This window comes from Heterodontus francisci, chromosome 7 (genome assembly GCF_036365525.1).
Source record: "Heterodontus francisci isolate sHetFra1 chromosome 7, sHetFra1.hap1, whole genome shotgun sequence".
In the NCBI taxonomy this organism is placed as follows: Eukaryota; Metazoa; Chordata; class Chondrichthyes; order Heterodontiformes; family Heterodontidae; genus Heterodontus; species Heterodontus francisci.
In genome coordinates this window covers 166,180-193,709 of record NC_090377.1, presented here as the reverse complement: position 1 = coordinate 193,709, position 27,530 = coordinate 166,180, and the positions used below count along the sequence as shown (strand labels likewise).

The window sequence follows — 27,530 nt, the reverse complement described above, 5'->3', positions numbered from 1 at the left end:
CAAGTGAGTGCCCCCGTTTTGTTTTTAAGTTCTTCTCATATGGCCTAATTTGAGGAACCTTACTGCAGTAATTGACTCCTTGATCAACAGTGCAATGCCACCTCCTCTTTTACCCCCTCCCCTGTCATGCCTGAAGATTCTATTCCCTGGAATATTGAGCTGCCAGTCCTGCCCCTCCATCAACCATGTCTCTGTGATACTAACAATATCATAATCCCATGTGCTAATCATGCCCTCAATTCATCTGCCTTACTAGTAAGACTCCTTACATTAAAATAGATGCAATCCAGCCTTGCATATTTCACTTGTGCCTTAACAGGTCTATATTTGCTCTGCCTTCCAAACTGACTCATTTTCTCTTCTATATTTGACTGTGCATCACCCCCTACTGTAACTGCACTCTGTATCCCATCCCCCTGCCAAATTAGTTTACACCTTACCCCCCACCCCAACAGCACGAGCAAACCTTCCAGCCAGGATGTTGGTCCCGTTCCAGTTCAGGCACAGCCTGATGCCCCGCTTTTGTTTGCAGCAAGGGTCCTACACAGTCTACCAATAACCTGCTCAATGGTTCCTCAATCACTGGTATTGGAACTAGTGGTGCTGGTTTTATGGTAGGTTGTGGTTTTCCCACCAATTGACAGGTGTGGCATGTCCTACAAAATTATCTCACATCCTTTGTAAGACTTGGCCAGTAATGTTGGCTTATGTGTGATTTGGTCTTCCAAATTCCCCTATCCCCTGCAAAAGGAATGTCGTGTGCTAACAATAATCCTTGTCGATATTTAGGTGGTACCACTATCTGTTCAACAACTGTCCAGTCTTTGTCGGCAGGTCTATGAGGTGGTCTCCATTTTCTCCTCAAAACCCCGTTTGCCATATAATAGCCTTCCGGAATTCCTTTCACCTCCGCTTCTGACAGTACCGTCTGTGCTATTCGTTAGATCTCTGGATCAGCTTGCTGTGCTGCAATGATAGACGATCTGCGAAACATCTCATTTGGATTATCTAAATCCCAAAATAAGGTTTCAGATGCCTGATATCTATTTGTGGTGCCACTTTTATCTCCGACAATGGAGCCTGTTTAGCTATTGCTCGGGTAACTACACACGCAGGAAATATTCTCTGAGCTTGCTCCTGTAATTGCTCCATTGCCTTAATTTCACATGATTCCTCTAACTATAGGAGAAACATATTTTTTTGATCCTGACAAATCATTTCTCAGGAGTAGATCAGTTCCCTTTACTGGTAAACTTTGGACAACACCTACAGTTACTATCCCAGATATTAAGTCACTCTCTAAGCATACTTTATACAAAGGTAGGGGTATACACACCCCACCAATTCTATTAACTAGAACTTTAGCGTTCAAGGCGCTCTCTGATGGAAACCTCATATCTTTCCCCAGCAAGAGTTTTTGGGTCACTTCTGTATCCCTGAGTATAATAATAGGTTTTCCTGCCTCACTTACAGGATACAGAGTTACTCTCCCTGACTGTCGCTGGGTCAAAATCCTGGAACTCCCTTCCTAACAGCACTGTGGGTGCACCTACCCCAAATGGACTGCACCCGTTCAAGGCAGCAACTCACCACCACCTTCTCAAGGGCAATTAGGGATGGGCAATAAATGCTGGCCTGGCCAGCGTCGCCCACATCCCATGAATGAATTTTTTAAAAAAAATTTGCCACAGCTCCGTCCATCTATATCGTCCTGTAATCTAGGACGTTTTTCCTCACTATTTACGACACCACCAATTTTCGTGTCATCTGCGAACTTACTGATCATACCTCCTATATTCACGTCTAAATCACTAATGTACGCTACAAACAGCAAGGGTCCCAGCACCGATCCCTGTGGTACACCACTGGTCACAGGATTCCACTTGCAAAAACAACCCTCGACCATCACCCTCTGCCTCCTGCCACTAAGCCAATTTTGGATCCAATTTGCCAAATTGCCCTGGATCCCATTGGCTGTTACCTTCTTAACCAATCGCCCATGCGGGACCTTATCAAAAACCTTACTGAAGTCCATGTAGATTACATCAACTGTTTTACTCTCATCTACACATCTTGTCACCACCTTGAAAAATTCAATCAAGTTAGTTAGACACGATCTCCCCTTGACAAAGTCATGCTGACGATCCCTGATTAATCCCTGCCTCTCCAAGTAGAGATTAATCCTGTCCCTCAGAATTTTTTCCAATAGTTTCCCTAGTTAGACTCACCGGCCTGTAATTACCTGGTTTATCCCTGCTATCCTTCTTGAATAATGGTACCACATTCGCTGTCCTCCAATCCTCTGGTACCTCTCCTGTGGCCACAGAGGATTTGAAAATGTGTGTGTCAGAGCCCCTGCAATTTCCTCCCTTGCCTCACATAACAGCCTGGCCTACCTCTCATCTGGGCCTGGGGATTTATCCACTTTTAAGCCCGCTAAAACAGCTAATACTTTCGCCCTTTCAATACTAATATGTTCAGGTATATCACAATCCCCCTTCTGCTCTATACACCTACATCGTCCTTCTCCACAGTGAACACAGATGAAAAGTAATCATTTAAAACCTCACCTATGTCCTCTGGCTCCACACACAGATTGCTACTTAGGCCCCAATGGGTCCAACTCGTTCCCTGGTTATCCTCTTGCCCTTCATGTACTTAGAAAATGCTTTGGGATTTTCCTTTAACTTGCCTGCCAGTGTTTTTTCATGCACCCTCTTCGCTCCCCTAATTACTTTTTAAAGTACCCCCCCTACACTTTGTATACTCCTCTAGTGCTTCCGCTGTTTTCAGTGCTCTGAATCTGCCATAAGCCTCTCTTTTTATTCCTGATCCAATCCTCTCTATCCCTTGACATCCAGGGTTCCCTGGACTTGTTGGTCCTATCCTTCACCTGAACGGGAACTTGTTGGCTCTGAACTCTCACTATTTCCTCCTTGAATGACTCTCACTGGTCTGATGTAGACTTTCCTACAAGTAGCTGCTCCCAGTCCACTTTGCCAGATCCTGTTTTACCAAATTGAAATCGGCTTTCCCCCAATTCAGTACCTTTATTTCCAGTCCCTCTTTGTCCTTTTCCATAACTACCTTAAATCTTAGAGTTATGGTCATTCTCCCCAAAATGCTTCCCCACTGACACTTCTACCACTTGTCTGGCTTCATTCCCTAAGATTAGGTCCAGTACTGCCCCTTCTCTTGTAGGATTTTCTATGTGCTGGCTGAAAAAGCTATCCTGTATGCATTTTAAGAATTCCGCCCCCTTTAAGCCTTTTGCACTAAGCCTATCCCAGTTGATATTGGGGAAGTTGAAATTTCCGATCATTATCCTATTATTTTTACACCTCTAAGATTTGCCTCCATATCTGCTCCTCTATCTCTTCCGGACTGTTTGGAGGTCTGTAGTACACTCCCAGCCAAGTGATTGCACCCTTTTTGTTTTAAGTTCTACCCATAGGGCCTCATTTGAGGAACCTTCCAAGATATCATCCCTCCTTACTGCAGTAATTGAGTGCTTGATCAACAGTGAAATGCCACCTCCTCTTTTACCCCCTCCCTTGTCATGCCTGAAGATTCTATACCCTGGAATATTGAGCTGCCAATCCTGCCCCTCCCTCAACCATGTCTCTCTGATAGCAAAAATATCATATTCCCATGTGCTAATCAACACCCTCAATTCATCTGCCTTACTAGTAAGACTCCTTGCTTTAAAATCGATGGAATCCAGCCTTGCGTTTTTCATTTGCGCCTTAACAGGTCTATATTTGCTCTGCCTTCCAGACTAACTCAGTTTCTCTTCTATATTTGACCCCATCACCCCCTACTGTACCTCCACTCTGTATCCCACCCCCCTGCCAAATTAGTTAACCCCCCCCCACCCCACCTACCAACAGCACTAGCAAACCTTCCAGCAAGGATGTTGGTCCCGTTCCAGTTCAGGTGCAATCCGTCCAACCCAGTGATCCAGGAAACTAAAGCCCTCCCTCCTGCACCATCTCCTCAGCCACGCATTCATCTGCTCTATCCTCCTATTCCTATACTCACTAGCACGTGGCACTGGGGGTAATCCAGAGATTACAACCTTTGAGGTCCTGCTTTTTAATCTGCTACCCTAAATTCTTGTTGCAGGACCTCATCCCTCGTTCTACCTATGTCGTTCACGACCTCTGACTGTTCACCCTCCCCCTTCAGAATGTCCTGCAGCTGCTCCGTGACATCTTTGACCCTAGCACCAGGGAAGCAACATCGCATCCTGGAGTCATGTTTGCGGTGACAGAAATGCCTTATGATGGAATCCCCTCTCACTATAGCTCTTTCACTCCTTTTCCTCCCCTCGTGCAGCTGAGCCACCCATGGTGCCACAGACCTGGCTCTTGCTGCATTCCCCTGAGAATCTATCTCCCCCAGCAGTGGCCAAAACGGAAAATTTGTTAGATGGGGAGATGGACCCAGGGGACTCTTGCACTACCTGCCTAATTCTTCTACTTTGCCTGGTGGTCACCCATTCCCTTTCTGCCTGATTAGTCTTTACCTGCGGTGTGAACACCTCCCTGTACGTGCTGTCCACAATGATCTCAGCCTCGCGGATGCTCCACAATGTCTCCAGCCACCGCTCCAGATCCGAAACGCGGATTACGAGTAGCTGCAGTTGGAGTCACTTTCTGCATACGTGTTCGCCCTGGACACTGGAAGTTTCCCTGACTTCACACATTGTACAGGAGGAGCACTCCACATTGCCGAGCTGCCCTGCCATGACTTACCCTTAATTTATCACCTTAAATTACCCAAAAAACAGAATATTTAAACCTGTCCCTTTACATTTAGTTACTTAGCTAGCTATTTAGAGTTATTCCCTAACAACAGATACTCACCAACCAATCATCTTGCAGCTTTCCTGTGCTGTCACTGTTGACATTTTTCTTTTGTTTTCAAAACTCCGGCGCGCCTGGACTGCACTCAGCTCCTGGAAGGTAAGTGATTGGGCCGCGATCCTCGGGCTCTATTTATCCTCTTCTCTCGCTCGGCGTTCTCCCTATAGTGCGCTCTTCTCCCCTCCGCTCCCAGAAGGTAAGTGACTGGGCCGCGATCCTCGGGCTCTATTTATTGGCTCCTCTCTCGGCGTTCTCCCCTCAGGTTCGCTCTGCTCCCTGAAGGTAAGTGTGGTGAAAGACAAAGCATTAGTCCATAGAGAGTGTTAATGGCAGAATAACGAAAAGCTCTGTCCACAAGAAAAGCAGGCACATGGTTAAAAAATAATAAAAATGGTAAAATATAAAAAAAGCCAGTCACGCTCTGAAATTATTGAACTCAAGGTTGAGTCCACAAGGCTATAGAGTGCCTAATTGAAAGATCCGGTGCTGATCCTCGAGCTTGCGTTGATGTTCACTGGAATACTGCAGCTGGCCAAGGACAGAAATGTGGGCATTAGAGCAGGTAGGTGTGTTGAAACGGCAAGCAACCGGAACCTCGGGGTTATGCTTTTGGATTGATTTGAGGTGTTCCGCCAAGCGGTCACCCAATCTGCATTTGGTCTGCTCAATGTAGAGGTGACTGCATTGTGAACAGTGAATACAGTATACTAAATTGAAGGAAATACAAGTAAATCGCTGCTTCACCTGGAAGGAGTGTTTGGGGCCTTGGATGGTGAGGAGCGAGGAGGTAAAAGGGCAGGTATTACACCTCATGTGATTGCATGGGAAGGTGCTGTGGGAAGGGGACGAGGTGTTGGGGGTGATGGAAGCTGCATGGCATTGCAACACAACTACCTGCTCTCATGCCCACATTTCTGTCCTTGGCTGCTGCAGTGTTCCAGTTGTTACGACCAAGGCGGGAGGAGTGCACTGTTATTTAAGTCCCACATCTCCACAGGTCACAACGTATATTTAAATTTTCCCACTTACTGAAACAGTCAGATACTCTATTTGTCACCAGAATAAAGCACATCAACCAGGTTTCTTTAACAAACAACAAAATTTACCCCATATCCCAAGTCTTAACCGATAATAAAGTAAAACATATGCACAAATAGAAATATTAAAGCCCCTTATTTCATCCTAGCCTTCACACACATATTTACATACCCAACCGGTTAACCAGGAAAGACGACTTTTGTTTACAGCTGTTACAAAGAAATAGAAGAAATAAAAAAAAATTAGAGAAGAAATGGAAGTCCTTTGTTTTGGCAAGGTGTCCCAAAGGCAAAGAGGTGGCTGCCACTAGGAATCTTCTGGGAACAGTTCTTTCTAGTGTCATGATCCTGTAGTTTTTTTTCAGAATATGCAGTTTGCCTTTCAGGCTTGCAAGGGATCAGTATTGCTTTAAGAGCAGGCAAGCCTTAGGAGTTACAGGAAGGTGCATTTTCGTTGCCTCAGAAACAGCCATTTGGAGACTGCGATTCAAAGGGTGCATTCTCGATACCATGGAAACAGCCACTGGGAGTGAGCCTGATGCGATACATTTGTTACAGTTCAGTGTGAACTGGCAGTTAGTAAGACAGTTTGAACACACAGACAGAAAACACAGACAGCTGTGGTGTCAGCACTGAAAAAAAGCTCTCAACCATTTAAACAGAAGGAAAGAGGATTTTTGTCTGTTTAATTATCTCTCGAAATTCTAAAAAAAGTCAAGCCAAGACAGATATCTCTGGTAATTTAAATTGAAGAAAGGGAAGTTAGACTATGACCATCTTTTTTTTTAATTCATTCATGGGATGTGGGCGTTACTGGCCAGGCCAGCATTTATTGTCCATCCCTAATTGCCCTTGAGAAGGTGGTGGTGAGCTGCCTTCTTGAACTGCTGCAGTCCATGTGAGGTAGATAGACCCACAGTGCTGTTAGGAAGGGAGTTCCAGGATTTTGACACAGCGACAGTGAAGGAACGGCGATATAGTTCCAAGTCAGGATGGTGTGTGACTTGGAGGGGAACTTGCAGGTGGTGGTGTTCCCATGTATTTGCTGCCCTTGTCCTTCTAGTTGGTAGAGGTCGCGGGTTTGGAAGGTGCTCTCTAAGGAGCCTTGGTGCATTGCTGCAGTGCATCTTGTAGATGGTACACACTGCTGCCACTGTGCGTCGGTGGTGGAGGGAGTGAATGTTTGCAGATGCTGTGCCAATCAAGCGGGCTGCTTTGTCCTTTATGGTGTCGAGCTTCTTGAGTGTTGTTGGAGCTGCACCCATCCAGTGGAGAGTATTCCATCACACTCCTGACTTGTGCCTTGTAGATGGTGGACAGGCTTTGGGGAGTCAGGTGGTGAGTTACACGCCTCAGGATTCCTAGCCTCTGACCTGCTCTTGTAGCCATGGTATTTATATGGCTACTCCAGGTCAGTTTCTGGTCAATGGTAGCCTCTAGGATGTTCATAGTGGGGGATTCAGCGATGGTATTGCCATTGAATGTCAAGGGGAGATGGTTAGATTTTCTCTTGTTGGAGATGGTCATTGCCTGGCACTTGTGTGGCGCGAATGTTATTTGCCACTTATCAGCCCAAGTCTGGATATTGTCCAGGTCTTGCTGCATTTCTACACGGACTGCTTCAGTATTTGAGGAGTCACGAATGGTGCTGAACATTGCACAATCATCAGTGAACATCCCCACTTCTGACCTTATGATTGAAGGAAGGTCATTGATGAAGCAGCTGAAGATGGTTGGGCCTAAGACACTACCCTGAGGAATTCCTGCAGTGATGTCCTGGAGCTCAGATGATTGACCTCCGGCACAGTGGCGCAGTGGTTAGCACCGCAGCCTCACAGCTCCAGGGACCCGGGTTCGATTCCGGGTACTGCCTGTGTGGAGTTTGCAAGTTCTCCCTGTGTCTGCGTGGGTTTTCTCCGGGTGCTCCGGTTTCCTCCCACAAGCCAAAAGACTTGCAGGTTGATAGGTAAATTGGCCATTATAAATTGTCACTAGTATAGGTAGGTGGTAGGGAAATATAGGGACAGGTGGGGATGTTTGGTAGGAATATGGGATTAGTGTAGGATTAGTATAAATGGGTGGTTGATGTTCGGCACAGACTCGGTGGGCCGAAGGGCCTGTTTCAGTGCTGTATCTCTAATCTAATCTAATCTAACCACAACCATCTTCCTTTGCGCTAGGTATGACTCCAGCCAGCGGAGGATTTTCCCTCTGATTCCCATTGACCTCAGTTTTGCAAGGACTCCTTGATGCCATACTCGATCAAATGCTGCCTTGATGTCAAGGGCAGTCACTCTCACCTCACCTGTTGAGTTCTGCCCTTTTGTCCATGTTTGAACCAAGACTGTAATGAAGTGTGGAGCTGAGTGGCCCTGACTGAACCCAAACTGAGCGTCACTGAGCAGGTTATTGCGAAGCAAGTGCTGCTTAATTGCACTGTTGATGACACCTTCCATCAATTAACTGATGATAGAGAGTGGGCTGATGGGGTGGTAATTGGCCGGGTTGGATTTGTCCTGCTTATGTGTACAGGACATAGCTGGGCAATTTTCCACATTGCAGGGTAGATGCCAGTGTTGTAGCTGTTCTGCAGCAGCTTGGCTACGGGTGTAGCAAGTTCTGGAGCACAGGTCTTTAGTACTATTGCCGGAATATTGTCAGGGTCCATAGCTTTTGCAGTGTCCAGTGCCTTCAGTCGTTTCTTGATATCACGCAGAGTGAATCGAATTGGCTGAAGTCTGGCATCTGTGATGCTGGGGACTTCAGGAGGAGGCCGAGATGGATCATCAACTCAGCACTTCTGGCTGAAGATTGTTGTAAATGCTTCAGCCTTATCTTTCACACTGATGTGCTGGGCTCCCCCATCATTGAGGATGGGGATATTTGTGGAGCCACCACCTCCAGTTAGTTGTTTAATTGTCCACCACCATTCACGGCTGGATGTGGCAGGACTGCAGAGCTTAGTTCTGTCTATTGCATGCTGCTTACGCAGTTTGGCATGCAAGTAGTCCTGTGTTGTAGCTTCACCAGGTTGACACCTCATTTTGAGGTATGCCTGGTGCTGCTCCAGGCATTCCCTCCTGCACTCTTCATTGAACCAGGGTTGGTCTCCTGGCTTGATGGTAATGGTAGAGTGCGGGATATGCCTGGCCATGAGGTTACAGATTGTGATTGAGTACAATTCTGCTGCTGCTGATGGCCCACAGCGTCTCATGGATGCCCAGTTTTGCACTGTTATCCTCAATGTGAAGGCGGGACTTCGTCTCCACAAGGACTATGCGGTGGTCACTCCTATCAATACAGTCATGGACAGAAGCATCTGCAGTAGGCAGATTGGTGAGGACGAGGTCAAGCATGTTTTTCCCTCGTGTTGGTTCCCCCATCACCTGCCGCAGACCCAGTCTAGCCGCTATGTCCTTTAGGACTCGGCCAGCTGGGTCAGTAGTGGTGCTACCAAGCCACTCTTGGTGATGGACATTGAAGTCCCCCACCCAGAGTACATTTTGTGCCCTTGCCACCCTCAGTGCTTCCTCCAAGTGGTGTTCAACATGGTGGAGTACTGAGTCATCAGCTGAGGGAGGGCGGTAGGTGGTAATCAGTTGGAGGTTACCTTGCGCATGTTTGACCTGATGCCATGAGACTTCATCGGGTCCAGAGTCTATGTTGAGGACTCCCAGGGCAACTCCCTCCCTACTGTATACCACTGTGCCACCACCTCTGCTGGGTCCCAGGGATAGTGATTGCAGTGTCTGGGACATTGTCTGTAAGGTATGATTCCGTGAGTATGACTATGTCAGGCTGTTGCTTGACTAGTCTGTGGGACATTTCTACCAACTTTGGCACAAGCCCCCAGATGTTAGTAAGCAGGACTTTGCAGGGTAGACAGGGCTGGGTTTGCCGTTGTCATTTCCGGTGCCTAGGTCAATGCTGGGTGGTCCGTCCGGTTTCATTCCTTTTTATAGACTTTGTAGCGGTTAGATACAACTGAGTAGCTTGCTAGGCCATTTCAGAGGGCATGTTAGAGTTAACCACATTGCTGTGGGTCTGGAGTCATATGTAGGCCAGACCAGGTAAGGACAGCAGATTTCTTTCCCTAAAGGACATTAGTGAACCAGATGGGTTTTTACAACAATCGACAATGGTTTCATGGCCATCATTAGACTAGCTTTTAATTCCAGATTTTATTAATTAAATTCAAATTCCACCTTCTGCTGTGGTGGGATTTGAATCCATGTCCCCAGGGTCTCTGGGTCTCTGGCAAGCAAGAACCTGGTTTAAAGTGTGTCTACTTCAACGCCAGGAGCATCCGGAATAAGGTGGGTGAGCTTGCAGCATGGATTGGTACCTGGGATCTCGATGCAGTGGCCATTTCAGAGACATGGGTAGAGCAGGGGCAGGAATGGATGTTGCAGGTTCCGGGATTTAGATGTTTCAGTAAGAACAGAGAAGAAGGTAAAAGAGTGGGGGGTGTGGCATTGTTAATCAAGGAGTGTATTACAGCAACAGAAAGGACGTTTGAGGACTCGTCTACTGAGGTAGTATGGGCCGAGGTTAGAAACAGGAGAGGTGAGGTCACCCTGTTGGGAGTCTTTTGTAGACCTCCGAATAGTTCCGGAGATGTAGAGGAAAGGATAGCGAAGATGATTCTTGACAGGGGCGAGAGTAACAGGGTAGTTGTTATGGGGGACTTTAACTTTCCAAATATTGACTGGAAATACTATAGTTCGAGTACTTTAGATGGGTCAGTTTTTGTCCAGTGTGTGCAGGAGGGTTTTCTGACACAGTATGTAAACAGGCCAACCAGGGGCGATGCCACATTAGATTTGGTACTAGGTAATGAACCCGGCCAGGTGTTAGATTTAGATGTAGGTGAGCACTTTGGTGATAGTGATCACAATTCAGTTAGGTTTACCTTAGCGATGGGCAGGGACAGGTATATACCGCAGGGCAAGAATTATAGCTGGGGGAAAGGAAATTATGATGCGATTAGGCAAGATTTAGGATGCGTAGGATGGGGAAGGAAACTGTAGGGGATGGGAACAATCGAAATGTGGAGCTTATTCAAGGAGCAGCTACTGCATGTCCTTGATAAGTATGTACCTGTCAGGCAGGGAGGAAGTTGTCGAGCGAGGGAGCCGTGGTTTACTAAAGAAGTTGAAGAGCTTGTCAAGAGGAAGAAGAAGGCTTATGTTAGGATGAGACGTGAAGGCTCAGTTAGGGCGCTTGAGAGTTACAAGCTAGCCAGGAAGGATCTAAAGGGAGAGCTAAGAAGAGCGAGGAGAGGACACGAGAAGTCATTGGCGGATAGGATCAGGGAAAACCCTAAGGCTTTCTATAGGTATATCAGGAATAAAAGAATGACTAGAGTTAGATTAGGGCCAATCAAGGATAGTAGTGGGAAGTTGTGTGTGGAATCAGAGGAGATAGGGGAAGCGTTAAATGAATATTTTTCGTCAGTATTTACAGTAGAGAAAGAAAATGTTGTCGAGGAGAATACTGAGATTCAGGCTACTAGGCTAGATGGGATTGAGGTTCACAAGGAGGAGGTGTTAGCAATTTTGGAAAGTGTGAAAATAGATAAGTCCCCTGGGCCAGATGGGATTTATCCTAGGATTCTCTGGGAAGCCAGGGAGGAGATTGCAGAGCCTTTGTCCTTGATCTTTATGTCGTCATTGTCGACAGGAATAGTGCTGGAAGACTGGAGGATAGCAAATGTTGTCCCCTTGTTCAAGAAGGGGAGTAGAGACAGCCCTGGTAATTATAGACCTGTGAGCCTTACTTCGGTTGTGGGTAAAATGTTGGAAAAGGTTATAAGAGACAGGATTTATAACCATCTTGAAAAGAATAAGTTCATTAGCGATAGTCAGCACGGCTTTGTGAAGGGTAGGTCGTGCCTCACAAACCTTATTGAGTTTTTCGAGAAGGTGACCAAGCAGGTGGATGAGGGTAAAGCAGTGGATGTGGTGTATATGGATTTCAGTAAGGCATTTGATAAGGTTCCCCACGGTAGGCTATTGCAGAAAATACGGAAGTATGGGGTTGAAGGTGATTTAGAGCTTTGGATCAGAAATTGGCTAGCTGAAAGAAGACAGAGGGTGGTGGTTGATGGCAAATGTTCATCCTGGAGTTTAGTTACTAGTGGTGTACCGCAAGGATCTGTTTTGGGGCCACTGCTGTTTGTCATTTTTATAAATGACCTGGAAGAGGGTGTGGAAGGGTGGGTTAGTAAATTTGCGGATGACACTAAGGTCGGTGGAGTTGTGGATAGTGCCGAAGGATATTGTAGGTTACAGAGGGACATAGATAGGCTGCAGAGCTGGGCTGAGAGATGGCAAATGGAGTTTAATGCGGAAAAGTGTGAGGTGATTCACTTTGGAAGGAGTAACAGGAATGCAGAGTACTGGGCTAATGGGAAGATTCTTGGTAGTGTAGATGAACAGAGAGATCTTGGTGTCCAGGTACATAACCTGGGTAGAAACTTTCAGGGATTTAATAGGGCTGTTAAGAAGGCATATGGTGTGTTAGCTTTTATTAGGGGGATCGAGTTTCGGAGCCACGAGGTCATGCTGCAGCTGTACAAAACTCTGATGAGACCGCACCTGGAGTATTGCATGCAGTTCTGGTCACCGCATTATAGGAAGGATGTGGAAGCTTTGGAAAGGGTGCAGAGGAGATTTACTAGGATGTTGCCTGGTATGGAGGGAAGGTCTTACGAGGAAAGGCTGAGGGACTTGAGGTTGTTTTCGTTGGAGAGAAGGAGGAGGAGAGGTGACTTAATAGAGACATATAAGATAATCAGAGGGTTAGATAGGGTGGATAGTGAGAGTCTTTTTCCTCGGATGGTGATGGCAAACACGAGGGGACATAGCTTTAAGTTGAGGGGTGATAGATATAGGACAGATGTTAGAGGTACTTTCTTTACTCAGAGAGTAGTAGGGGCGTGGAACGCCCTGCCTGCAGCAGTAGTAGACTCACCAACTTTAAGGGCATTTAAGTGGTCATTGGATAGACATATGGATGAAAATGGAATAGTGTAGGTCAGATGGTTTCACAGGTCGGCGCAACATCGAGGGCCGAAGGGCCTGTACTGCGCTGTAATGTTCTAATGTACTAGTCCAGTGATAATACCACTACGACACTGCCTACCCCTAAATGGAATTTAATCCTGAGAAGTGAGATGATGCATTTTGGGAGGACCAATAAGGCAAGGGAATATACAATAGATGATAGGACCCTGGGAAGCACAGCGGGTCAGAGGGACCTTGTCCACAGATCACTGAAGGCAGCAGCACAGGTAGATAATGTGGTTAGGAAGGCATATGGGTTACTTGCCTTTATTAGCTGAGGCATAGAATATAAGAGCAGGGAGGTTATGATGGAGCTGTATAAAACACTAGTTAGGCCACAGCTGGAGTACTGTGTACAGTTCTGGGGACCACGCTATTGGAAGGATGTGATTGCACTGGAGAGGGTGCAGAGGAGATTCACCAGGATGTTGCCTGGGCTGGAGCATTTCAGCTGTGAAAAGAGACTGAAAAGGCTAGTTCCGATGAAGGGTCACTGACCCGAAACGTTAACTCTGCTTCTCTTTCCACAGATGCTGCCAGACCTGCTGAATGATTCCAGCATTTCTTGTTTTTATTTCAGATTTCCAGCAGCTGCAGTATTTTGCTTTTATTACTGAAAAGGCTAGGGTTGTTTTCCTTGGAGCAGAGAAGGCTGAGGGGGGACATGATTGAGGTATACAAAATTATGAGGGGCATTGATAGGTTGGATAGGAAGAAACTTGTTCTCTTAGCGGAGGGATCAATAACCAGGGGGCATAGATTTCAGGTGGTAAGGTGGCAGGAGGTTTAGAGGGGAAGTGAGGAAAATGTTTTTCACCCAGAGGATGATTTGAATCTGGAACGCACTGCCTGAAGAGTTGGTAGAGGCAGGAACCCTCAACATTTAACAAGTATTTAGATGAGCACTTGAAATGCCATAGCATGCAAGGCTATGGGCCAAGTGCTGGAAAATGGGATTAGAATAGTTCGGTGCTTGATGGTTGGCACGGACCCGATGGGCCGAAGGGCCCGTTTCTGTGCTGTATAACTCTATAACAAGCATTAACACACTCTTTGCCTTTGTCCCATGACAGCTTTGTTATTTAATCTCTCCTGCCCTCTGCCCTATCACACACCTTCCCTTTTGTTCTCTTACCCCCCCCCCCCCCCACCCCATCCCACTTTTTCTTGTTTAAAACCTAATTCTTTTCTAACCTTTGCCAGTTCTGACGTAAGGTCACAGACCTGAAACGTTAACACTGCTTCTCTCTCCACAGATGCTGCCTGACCTGCTGAGTATTTCCAGCACTTTCTGTTATTTAAGGAATTCTCAATGTCAGCTATGTCGTTAGGGGGAACATTGAATAACTGAGTAAAGGGCAGGAGTTTTCTCATGACTGCCCCCATGCCAAATGAAAAAGAAGGAATATCAAGCTGTCATTTGTATGTTTGTCATTTCTCTTTCAGATTTTAACGATTGTTTTGTGCGTCAGTTATTTTAACAACAGGAGTTCTGTGCCTAAGGCATGTGCAGAGTAGATTCTGATGGAGCTGTCGGAAGCAGCAACACTTCGTCTGTAACGTGATTACTCTGTGACAAGTATACAACAAGATGCCCCAAAACAACATCGGCATGGAGCAGGCAACTCAGGGGTCACAGCAGAGCTCCCCACAAAAAGCTGGGCAGATAGCTGGGATGTTTGAGAAGGAAGGAGAAGCTACCATAGAGCGGAAGAAAAAGAGGAAGAAAGAGCCAAGACCAGAGTCAATTATAATCTACCGCACAGGGAGTGAGAAGGTGGAGGAATACCAGCATGACCCAGATACCACAGCTAAGAACACTGAGGAGAGGACAAACTTTCTTTGTCCTCCGACTGTAGAAGGTACTACGGGTAGATTCAAACTGCAGATTGGGCCCTCAGCTCATCTGTGCATTATTAACTCCTCTGATGTTTTTCTCATTGCTCCCTCTTCCCTAATGCCAATGACTTTTGCTGTGGTTTGATTCACAGGCATTAGTGGAGTGACACTTCCTGGGGTTTAATTCACAGGTATTAGTAGCCCTCATCTGTATAGCCATTTGCCTGTATGTGCTGTGAGTCACAGTAAGTATTACAGCCACGCACTATTCAGCTGGATCATAGAATAGTGATCAGAAGTGGGAATTTTAGCTGATTTTCACTCTCTCCTTTAGATTGACCTAGTCAGCGATGCCTACATCCCATGAAAAATAAAAAAAAAAATCCTTATAGCCTGTTTTGAACAAGGACATAACATTTGCAATTCTGCAGTCCCCTAGCAGTACCCCTGCCTCTAAGGAGGATTAGAAGATTATGGCTTGTGCTTCTACAGTTTCTATCCTTACTTCCCTTGGTATCCTTGAAAGAATAAAAAAAACACACACTCAATATGTCCTGCCACCTTCATAGATTGATGCACATGCACCAAGTCCCTCTGCTCCTGCGCACTCTTTAGAACTGTGCCATTAAGTATACATTACCTCTCCCTATTTCTTCTGCCAAAATGCATCACCTCACATTTGTCAGCATTAAATTCCATCTGCCACCTCTTTGCCCATTCTGCTAGTCTATTTATGTCCTGTTACAGGTGATTCATATCATCTTCACTGTTTGCCACACCTCCAATTTTGGTGTCATCAGCAAATTTTGAGATTCTATTCTGTATTCCAAGATCCAAATCATTTATATTTTGCAAAAAAGCAATGGTCCCAGCACTGACCCTTGGGGACACCACTGTCTACCATCTTCCAGTCTGAAAAAAAACATTTACTACAACTTGCTGTTTTCTGTCCTTAAGCCAATTTTATTTTTAATTCATGGGATGTGGGCATCACTGGCTAGGCCAGCATTTATTGCTCACCCCTAATTGACCTTGAGAAGGTGGTGGGGAGCTGCCTCTTGAACCAATTGGACACTGACCCTCCTATTCCATGAGCCTCAATATTGCTAACAGCCTTTTATGTGGTACCTTATCAAACACTTTCTTGACATCCATTTTAACAACATCCACCACATTCCCTCCATCAACTGCCTCTGTTACTTCATCAAAAAATTCAGTTAGATTAATCAAGCATTATCTGCCTTTTACAAATAGATGGGATTAGATTGGGTTGCTAGTTTTTTAGTCGGCGCAGACATGATGGACTGAATGGCCACTTTCTGTGCTGCAACTTTTCTATGGTTCTAAATCCATGCTGGCTATCGTTAATTAACTCAAACCTTTCCAAGTGTCTGTTGATTTTTTTTCCCTGCTTGTTGTTTTTAAAACCTTACCCACCACTGATGTTAAACTAACTGGCCAGTAGTTGCTAGGATTGTCCTTACATCCTATCTTCAATAAGGATGTCATATTTGTCACTCTCCAATCCTCTGGCACCTCCTCCATGTCTGGGGAAGATTGGAAGATTATGGAGAACCCTTCTGCTATCTCCATCACCACTTCCTTTAGCAACCTGGGATGTAAAGAATAAACGTATGAAGAGAGATTGGGTCGATTAGGCTTGTATTCGCTAGAGTTATAGAAGAATGAGAGGGGATTTCATAGCAACCTACAAAATCTAACAGGACTGGACAGACTAGATGCAGGAAGGATGTTCCCAATGGCGAGGGAGTCCAGGACGAGGGGTTACAATCTAAGGATAAGAGGTAAGCCATTTAGGACTGAGATGAGGAGGGATTTCTTCACCCAGAGAGTGGTGAACCTGTGGAATTCTCTACCACAGAAAGCAGTTGAGACCAAATCATTAAATATAGTCAAGAAAGAGTTAGATATAGTTCTTAGGGCTAAAGGAATCAAGGGATACGGGGAGAAAGCGAGAACAGGGTACTGAGTTTGGATGATCAGCCATGATCGTATTGAATGGCAGTGCAGGCTCGAAGGGCCGAATGGCCTGCTCCTGCGCCTATTTTCTACGTTTCTATATGTAAGCCATCCGGGCCAGGTGACTTATCTACCCTAAGCATAGACAGCCTTTTTAGTACCTCCCCCATCTCAATTTTTACCCTATCCATTGCCTCTACTGTCTCCCCTTTTACTGATATTTTGTCAGATTCTGCTTCCTTGGTGAGCACTGATACAAAGTATTTACTAAGTATATTTATATTAGGCTTGCCCTGCACCTCTAAGCATATATTACCTTCTTTGTCCCTAATAGACCCCACTCCATCTTTTACTACCCACTTAGTATTTTCATGCCCGTAGAAGATTTTTGAGTTCCCCTTTATGTTGCCTGCCATTCTATTTTCATATTCTCTTTATCAGTCTAATTTTCCTCTTCACCTCCCCTCTCAACTTATTGTATGTGGCCTGGTTCACACTTGAAGAATTCACCTGACATACATCATACACCCTCTTTTTTTGTTTCATCATCATCTCTATCTCCTTCGTCATCTAAGGAGTCCTGTTATTGGTTCCCTTACCTTTCGCCCTCGATGGAATGTATTTAGCGTTTACCTGAAGCATCTCTTCCATTGTTCCAATACAGTTCTTCCCGTCAGTCTTTGGTTCCATTCTACCCTGGCTAAATCCCTTCTCATGAGACATTGAAATTAGCTCTCTTCCAATCTAGATGTTCTAACTTATTTTGTTCCTTGCTTTTCTGCATTACTAGTCTAAACGTTATGGTACGATAATAACTCTTACCCAAGTGCTCCCTGACAGACACTTGGCCCACCTCATTTCCCACACCACATCTAGCAATGCTTCCTTTCTAGTTGGGCTGAGAACATACTGATCAAGGAAGTTCTCTTGAGCACGTTTCAGAAATTCCTCCCTCTCCTTACCCTTTACTCTAGAATTATCCCAATCAATATTTGGGTAATTAAAGTCTTCCAGTATCAGCACTCTATTGTTCTTGCACATCTCTGTGATTTCCCTGCAGATTTGCTTCTCTCTCTCTCTCTAACACACTATTTGGAGGCCTACAAAATAGCCCTGGTAATGTGATCATACCGGTTTTGCTTCTCAGCACTAATCAAATGGATTCTGTCCTTGCCCCTTCAAGGACATCCTCACTTTCCAACACTGCAATATCTTCCCTAATCAATACTGCCACCCCACCTCCCTTTTTTTTCCTTCTCTACCTTTTTTTCCTTCTCTATCTTTTCTGAGCACTTTATATCCTTGTATATTAAACGCCCAGTCTTCGCCATTTTTAAGCCACGTTTCCATTATTTCCACTACATCATATTCCCATACTGCTATTTGTGCTTGTAGCTCACTAACCTTATTCACCACACTTTGTGCATTTACACACATTTATTGTAAATCTGCCTTTGCATTCCTTGCAGTCCTTCTCAGTCCACTCCCATCTAATAAGATCCTTCCTGTGCAGACCCATGCCCATTGGTGCCATGGTCTGGACTGCACTCCTTTAAGGTGCCGTCACTCCAAAGCTGAGTACTCGTTTGAGAGCGGCACACACCCCAAAGGCTCCTACACTTCCTGCCTCTTCCTACTCTTTGGATGGCCGCCCACCCGCTATTCTGATCTCCTACTGCATGTGGGGTGCCCACCTCCTGGAAGATAGGATCCGGGCAACTCTCCTGCTCCCTGATGCTGCACATTGATTTCAGCTGCCCCTCAAGCTCGGAAATCCTAAGCTCGAGCTGAAGCAGCTGGAGACAGTTCCTGCACACGTGGTCGCCCAAGATGCATGAAATGTCTTGAAGTTCCCACATGGTACAGAATTGCAAGCAACGGATTGCAGCTGCCCATCCATAATCTAAACAAAAACCATCTCTTTTTTTTTTAAACAATCAATTTTAAATAATACTTCTGGCCCTGCTCTATGCTTCTACTCTTATTACAACACTTACTATTACAGTACCCCGATTGAATATTTTTAATTTCTTAATTTGAACCAATACCCTCCATGCTGGATTTGCGTGCTCTCCATGAAAAATTATAAAATCCACCTCAGTCATTGTTGCATAAAAACTAAAAACTAAGTTTTGAAAAGTACATCATTAGGTGTGAAGCACTTTGGGACATCCTGAGGATATGAAAGCTGTTACAGAAGCAGAACAGTAGCATAGTGGTACTGTTACTGAACTAGTAAGCCAGAGGCCCAGACTAATGCTGTAGAGACATGAGTTCACATCCCACTATGGCAGCTGGAGAATTTAAATTCAATTAATTAATGAATATGGAATAAAATGTCAGTCTCATTAATAGTGAAATTATCACATTGTCATAAAAACCCATTTGGGGAGGTAATCTGCTGTCCTTACCTGCATGTGACACTAGACTGACAGCAATTTGGTTTACTCTTAACTGCTGTCTGAAATGGCCTAGCAAGCCACTCAGTTGTATCAAACCACTACAGAAAAGTTGAATAAGATTAAACCAGACAGACCACCTGGCATCAACCTAGGCACCGGAAATAAAAAAGGCACACTCTGTCCAGACAACCCTGCAAAGCCCACCTTACTAACATTTGGGGACTTGTGCCGAAATTGGGAGAGCTTTTCCATTGACTGGTCAAGCAACAGTTTGAGATAATCATACTCACTGAATCATATCTTACAGCCAATGTCCCAGACTCCTCCAACATCATCCCACCAACAGGACCGACCCACCAGAGGTACAGCACAATTGTATACAGTAGGGAGGGTGAGACCCTGAAAGTCCGCAACATTGACTCTGGACCCCATGAAATTTCATGGAATCAGGTCAAACGCAGACAAGGAAACCTGTTAATTACCACTGCCCTCCCACAGCTGATGAGTCGGTGCTCCTCCATGTTGAATGCTGCTAGGAAGAAGCACTGACTAGTAAGGGCACACAGTGTACTCTGTGTGGAGGATGACTTCCGTGTTCATCACCAAGAGTGGCTCAGTGTTAGACCGAGTTAGCCAAATTCTGAAGGGCATATCTGCCAGACTGAACAGACCAACAAGAGGAGAAAAATTACTTGACATCATCCTCACCAGTCTATCTGTTGCAGATGTATCTGTCCATGATAGGATTGACCATAACACAGTCCTTATGGAGACTAAGTCCTGTGTTCATGCTGAGGACACCCTCTATCGTGTTGTGTAGCACTACTACCATGCTAAATGGAATAGCTTCAGAACAGATCTGGCAGCTCAAAACAGGGCATTCATGAGTTGTTGCAGGAGTAGAATTGTATTCAGCCACAATTGTAACCTCGTGGGCCGGCATATCCATCACTCTACCATTACCATCAAGCCAGGGATTCAACTCTGGTTCGATGAGGAGTGTAGGAAAGCATGCCAGGAGGAGCACTAGACATATCTAAAAATGAGGTGACAACCTAGTGAAGTTCCAATGCAGGACGACATGCATGCTAAACAGTGGAAGCAGCATGCTATAGACAGAGCTAAGCGATCCCATAACCAACTGGTCCAATCACAGCTCTGCAGTCCTGCCACATCCAATCATGAATGGTGGTAGACAATTAAACAACTAACCAGAAGAGGAGGCTCAGCAACATTCCCATTCTCAATGATGGGGGAGCCATATTTATGCAAAAGACGAGGCTGAAGCATTTGCAACCATCTTCAGTCAGAGGTACCGGGTTGGTGATCCTCCTGAGGTCCCCACCATCATAGATCCTAGTCTTCAGACAATTCAATTCATTCCACATATCACTCTGATATCAAGAAACAGGAAGGCACTGGATACAGCAAATGCTCTGGCCCTGCCAACATCCCGGCTGTAGTTCTGAAGACGTGCTCCAGAACTAGCTGCGCCCTTAGCCAAGCTGTTCTAGTACAACTACCCGGCAATGTAGAAAATTGCCCAGGTGTGTCCTGTACACAAAAAGCAGGATAAATCCAATCCGGCCAATTACCGCTCCATCAGTCAACTCTCAATCCTCAGCAATGTGTAGGAAAGTGTCATCGCCAGTGCTTTCAAGCAGCACTTACTCAGCAATAGCCTGCTCACCGAAGCTCAGTTTTCCTTCTGCCAGGGCTGCTCATTATAGCCTTGGTCCAAGCATGGACAAAAGAGCTGAATTCCAGAGATGAGGTGAGAGTAACTGCCCTTGACATCAAGGCAGCATTTGACTGAGTCTGGCATCAAGGACCCCTAGCAAAATTTCAGTCAATGGGAATCGGGGGGGGAAACTTTCCACTGATTGGAGTCACACCTCATACAAAAGAGGATGGTTGTACTTGGTGGCAATCATCTCAGCCCCAGGACATTGCAGCAGCAGTTCCTCAGGGCAATGTAAGAGGCCCAACCATCTTCAGCTGCTTCATCAATGACCTTCACTCCAACATAAGGTCACAAGTAGAATGTATACTGATGGTTGTACATTGTTCAGTACCATTCACAACTTTTCAGATGCTGAAGCAAGCCAAGCCCGCATGCAACAAGATCTGGATAACATTCTGGCTTAGGCTGATAATTGGCAAGTACATTTGTGCCACACAAGTGCCAGGCAATGACCATCTCCAACAAGAGAGAATCTAACCATCTCCCCCTTGACATTCAATGGCCTTACCTTTGCTGAATCCCCCATCATCACCACCCTGTGGGTTAGCACTGACCAGAAACTGAACTGGAGCAGCCACATAAATACTTTGACTGTGAGAGCAGGTCAGAAGTTGGGAATTCTGTGGCAAATAACTCACTCCTGACTTCCCAAAACCTGTCCACCATCTACAAGGCACAATTCAGGAGTGTGATGGAATATTGTCCACTTGCCTGGATGAGTACAGCTCCAACAACACTCAAGAAGCTCGACCCCATCCAAGCCAAAACAGCCACTTAATCGGCACTCCATCCACTACCTTAAACATTTACTCCCTTCACCATTGACATGCAGTGGCAGCATTGTGTACCATCTACAAGATGCACTTCAACAATTCGCCAAGCCAGCTTTGATAGAACCTTCCAAACTCATGCCCTCGACCACTTAGAAGGACAAGGGCAGCAGATGCGTAGGAAGACCGCCAGCCAAGCCACACACCATCCTGACTTGGAACTGTATTGCCACTCCTTCCCTGTCACTGGGTCAAAGTCCTGGAACACTCTCCCTAACAGAGCTGTGGGTGTACCTACACTATGGACTGCAGCAGTTCAAGAAGGAGGGAGAAAGCAAACTGGAACAGGTCGCAGAAGCACTGACTCTGGTCCCAGAAAAGCAATTGATGGGTTAAATGGCTGAAAACAATTTATGCTGAAAAAACAGACTTGTATTTTCTTTTCTTTTCTTCGTCCTTGGGATGTGAGCGTCACTGGAAGGTCAGCATTTGTTGCCCATCCCTACTTGCTCTTGACAAGGTGCTTGCGAGATGCTGCTTGGAACCACTGCTGTCATGGGGTGGAGGTGCATCCCCAGTGATGTTAAGGAGGGAGTTCCACAATTTTGACTCGGCAACATTGATGGAACAGTGATATAATTCCAAGTCAGGTTGATATCTGACTTGGAGGGGAACTTGCAGGTGGTGGTGTTCTCATGTGCCTGCTTTTTTTTTTAACATTCTTTCTTGGGATGTGGGCCAGCATTTGTTGCTCATCCCTAATTGCCTTTGAGAAGGCGGTGGTGAGCTGCCTTCTTGAACCACTGCAGTCCATCTGGTGCAGGTACACACACAGTGCTGTTAGGAAGGGAGTTCCAGGATTTTGATCTGGCGACAATGAAGGAACAGCAATATATTTCCAAGTCAGGATGGTGTGTGACTTGGAGGGGAATTTGCAGTTGGTGATGTTCCCTCCACTGCATTTGTTCTAGCTGAAAGAGGTTGTGGGTTTGGAAGATGCTGTCAGTGGAGGCGTGGTGAGTTTCTCCAGTGCATTTTGTAGATGGTACACACTGCTGCCACTGTGCGTCAGTGGTGGAAGGAGTGAATGTTTAAGGTGTTGGATGGGGTGCCGATCAAGCGAGCTGCTTTGTCCTGGATGGTGTCGAGCTTCTTGAGTGTTGTTGAAGCCGCAGTGATCCAGGAAAGTGGAGAGTATTCCATCATGCTCATGACTTGCAGCTTGTAGATGATGGAAAGACTTTGGGGAGTCAAGAGTTGAGTCAACAACTGCAGAATTCCCAACCTCTGGCCTGCTCTTGGAGACACAGTGTTTTGTGGCTTATCCAGTTAAGTTTCTGGTCAATTGTGACCTGCAGGATGTTGGTAGTAGGGATTTGATGATGGTGTTATCATTGGATGTCATGGGGAGAAGGTTAGACTATCTTGTTAGAGATGGTCATTGCCTGGAACTTGTCTGGCACGGATGTTTGCACTTAACAGCCCAAATTTAAATTTTGTCCGGGTCTTACTGCATGCGAACACAGGCTGCTTTATTATCTTGCGAGATGTGAAAGGAACTGAACACTGCAATTATCAGCGAACATCCCCACTTCTGACCTTTATAATGGAGGGAAGATGTGGCACCTGAAGATTGGTTGAGGAACTCCTGTAATGATGTCCTGGGGCTGAGATGATTGGCTCCAACAACCACAACCATCTTCCTTTGGGCTAGATATGACTGTGGCTAGTGGAAAGTTTTCCCCCGATTTTTATCAGCTTCAGTTTTACTAGGACTCCTTGATACCACACTCGATTACATGCTGTCTTGATGTCAGGGAAGTCACTCTTACCACTGGAATTCAGCTCTTTTGTCCATGTTTGGACCAAGGCTGTAATACAATCTGGAGCCATGTGGTCCTGTCAGAACCCAAGCTGAGCATTGGTGAGCGATTATTGCTGAGTAAGTGCCACTAGATAGCATTGTCAGCAACCTCTTACATCACTTTGCTGTTGAATGAGAGTAGGCTAGGTGGTAATTGGCTGGATTGGATTTGTCCTACTTTTTGTGGACAGAACATATCTGGACAATTTTCCACATTGTCGGGTTGATGCCAGTGCTGTAGCTGTACTGGAACAGCTTGTCTAGAGGTAGCTTGTTCTGGAGCTCAAGTCTTCAGCAGTGCAGCTGGGTGTTATCAGGCCCCATAGCCTTTGCTGTAACCAGTGCACTCAGCTGTTTCTTTGCTGACAACGCAACCACTAGGAGGTGCAGTACTTGCACATGTGCAAATGCAGGCTCTTCAACTGGAACGTCAGTGTCTCTGACGTTCAGGAAGCTGCCAGGATTAAAGATGGCGCTGCTTAATTTATCACAGGAAATGCTTATGGCTAGATCATTCCAGTAAACTAACCTCACATTAAGTTGAAAGAAAGCCCAGTAATATGCTACTATGTAGTTATAGGATACTAAATATAATCCTCAGATCCATTTAATATTTCAGTAATTAAATACAAAAGGAATTTTATGATTGAATTTCTATTGGAAGATTGTGAATTGGCACCCTGATTGATGGGAAAGAAAATCGGGCCAAGTATAAAATGTGCTGCCAATTCGTGATTCATTTACATGACTGACCAAGACTGATTTCACCTGAACACAGCTACTAGCTCCTGCCCCACCGGTGGCTCTCCCGCCGTCCACCCCTGCACCCCCCCCCCCCCCCCCCCCCACCGACAACTCGCTTTCCCCCAACCTCCCGCCGGCCCCTTTCTCTCTTTTTCCCCCCCCCCCCCCCCCCCCCCACAGCCACTTGCTCCAGACCTCGCTGCTCCCCCCACTTCCCTGGCCAATTGTTCCGCACTCACACCACCCCACTCTCCGGTCGCTCGCTCCCCACCCCCTCCTCCAACCACTAGCTCTAAACCACGCCACTTCCCTCCTCTCGCCACTTGCTCCCACGTTCATCGTTCTGCCCAAAGAAGCAAGGCAGGCCGCAAGGGGTGACGGGGCGACGTAAGAGCGAGTGGCCGAGAGGAGGGAAGCGGCGCAGCCTAGAGCTAGCGGCTGCACGGGGGACAGGGAACGAGTGGCCGAGTAGAGGGAAAAGGTGCAGTCTACAGCTAGCAGGTGGGGGGGGGGGCGCAGGGAAGTGGGAGTGACTGGCCGGAGAGCGGGGTGGCGCGAAGCGAGGAACAATCGGTGAGGGGAGTAGCGGGGGGGGAGCAACAAGCGGCTGAGGGGAGGAAGTGTCAAAGCCTGGAGCGAGTTACCAGGGGGGAGAGCGGCGAGTGGGATCGAGCTGCAGCCTCAAAGTCTCCCATTCAGCCGCTTCCTCCAGCTGACTGGGGGGGCTGGATGCCTGATGACGCTTTATTACGCATGCACAAAGATGTGCCAGGCGCGATGACGTTTGTGCTGCACGATGATGTCATCCTGTGCATGCGCCATTTAGTCCTGGCAAGTTGTAGCTGCGCATATGCGCAGCTTGGCACGCTCTGACGTCAACGGGCAGTTGCGTTGTCAGGAATCACTTTGCAAATAAAACACGGAGAAATTTTTATTTCATATTGTTGGTTGGTAAAATCTTTTGTTTGTGGAACAGGTGGCTGGAACGTGCCGGCTGATAGCAGATATGTGACACTAACTGGCACAATCACCCGTGGCAAGAAGAAGGGACAGATGGTGGACATCCACGTAACACTGACTGAGAAGGAGCTCCAAGAACTAGCCAAGTCCAAGGAGCCCCCACCCCCTGAGGAAAAAGGCGAGAAGAAAGCATGTGATGTGGGGTTGTATCAAGGTCCTCAAGTTGTCCTATGGAGCCTGCTGTGTGCTCCAGTGATCTTTATCTTGTCCTTTGTCATGTCCTTTTATTATGGGACCATCACCTGGTATAATATTTTCCTGGTTTACAATGAGGAGCGCTCCTTCTGGCATAAGATTATAATTTGCCCCTTTTTGATTATTTTTTATCCAGTGCTAATTGTGGTAATTTCAGTGTCCCTCAGCATATACACAACCGTGACACAGATTTCCTGGTCATTTGGTGAGTGGTGGCAAGCGGTGCGGGACTTGGAAAAAGGTTTCTGTGGCTGGCTGTCCGGAAAGCTTGGACTGGAGGATTGCTCCCCATATAGCATTGTGGAGCTGCTGGACTCTGACAACATTTCAGGTAGTCTATCGGGGAAGGCAGCACCAGCAGGAGAGCAGACCTCTGCTGTCTAGAGAGTGCTGATCCAGAGAGGAGGAACCTATCTGAAGAAATTGCCTAAGACTTTGAGAAGAAACAAAAGTGACAGAATGTTCAAATGAATTCTCTCTGTCCTTGTTGATGCTTTTGAATTTGTAATATTAAGATGCATGTAACTAATGTATGCTTTTAACAAGAAATGTGAGCTCTTTAGACTGATAAGACGTGTAAGATCCGTCTCAGTCAATTCATGGGGAAGCTTGTATGCCTCTTGCCAATTCCCACTATTACTTTGTTTCAAGAGCCAGATCTCCCTCAATTTGAACTGCCTCCGACATTCTCATTAGTGCAGGCCTGAGCCCCTCGCCATGCAGGCAGATGCAAATGATGGATGGCTTTAGGCCAAATGGAGAATACTTGATATTGAACTTATTTATTTATTTTAAATTCTGAAAGGTGCTGGCTTGTATCATTTATAATCTGGGTGCTTTCCCTGTTAAAAATATTGATTTAAAGATTACATTCAAAAAAACTATAAGGCCTTAAGTGTTGAGGGAAAAAATGAGCAGGGCTTACTCCACTACTGATAAAAGAATGAGCTTCAGACTGGCAAAACGACTGGTTAAACACATACACCATTTGCATTTGATACACGCTGACATACCCCACTTGCAAAAAAAATTGTCAATTATGTAGTTATAAGTGCAACGCCTCAACCCTAGCAACATGTAATGCCTCAACCCTGCCTGAAGAGGTGATAGAGGCAGGAACCCTCTCAACATTTAAGCAGTATTTAGATGAGCATTTGAAACGTCATAGCATACAAGGCTACAGGCCAAGTGCTGGAAAATGGAATTAGAATGGTTAGGTGCTTGATGGCCAGCACGGACACGATGGGCCTGTTTCTGTTCTGTATAACTCTATGACTCTAACATCTTAGTTGATCTACACTATACCTTTTCCCAATGATTTTAAATACTCCCTATAATGAGGTGCTTAAAGCTCCAGCTGCAGCCAGGCTAAGGTCTTGTTCAAGTTCAAGGTTAAATCCATGTTTTTCCTAGACACAAAATGGAGAATTCCATTTAACTTTATAGTCTTGTCAATTTTCATTATCACCTTTATAATAGCACACCAGGAATCTTTACTCATCTACTCCATTTAACATATATTTCCTCATTACTTCCAAAATGTGTTATGAACTGCATCTGCCAACTATCTGTCCATCTGCTTAATCCACCTGTGTTCTTGTTGTCTTTCACAATTGTGAAAAATTGCCGTACCCCTCAATTTTATGTCACTTACAATTTTCAATATTGTTTATATATGTATATTTAATAAATGAATGGCATCACCATGTCTTCCAGTCTGAGAAACTTCCTTTTACCCCTACTGTTTGCTTTCTGTCCTCCAAGTAACTCTGTCCATGGTGCCACATTTTAAATGGTATCTTATAAAAGGTGTTTTGAAAGTCTATAAAAGCTACTGCATTTCTTTATCTTTTTATTTTTTCAGAGAACTCTAAGACTGCTAAGTATGACCAATCTTATAGAAAAACATGCTGCCTCTTTCTGATTAGCTCATGTCTCTCCAAGCTCTTAGACATTTCATTTCATGTTATAGACTTAACAGTGTTCTGAGTACTTCCATT

At 45.8% G+C, this 27,530-nt stretch overlaps 1 protein-coding gene across 5 annotated transcripts in view; it reads left to right on the top strand.

Annotated features, from left to right (window-relative positions):
* tmem169b (transmembrane protein 169b) overlaps positions 1-27,296 on the top strand; it is an 81,729-nt gene extending 54,433 nt beyond the window's left edge. For 3 of the 5 annotated variants that reach the window (XM_068034688.1, XM_068034691.1, XM_068034692.1), the window contains 2 exons: positions 14,445-14,834; positions 25,292-27,296. In XM_068034688.1, the coding sequence (XP_067890789.1) occupies positions 14,564-14,834; positions 25,292-25,914 (894 nt within the window). In that variant the 5' untranslated portion in view covers positions 14,445-14,563 and the 3' untranslated portion in view covers positions 25,915-27,296. Of the gene's footprint in view, positions 1-14,418; positions 14,835-25,291 lie in introns of all 5 variants that reach the window. The other 2 variants (XM_068034687.1, XM_068034689.1) reach the window with 1 other exon arrangement.
* Positions 27,297-27,530: the final 234 nt, after the last annotated feature.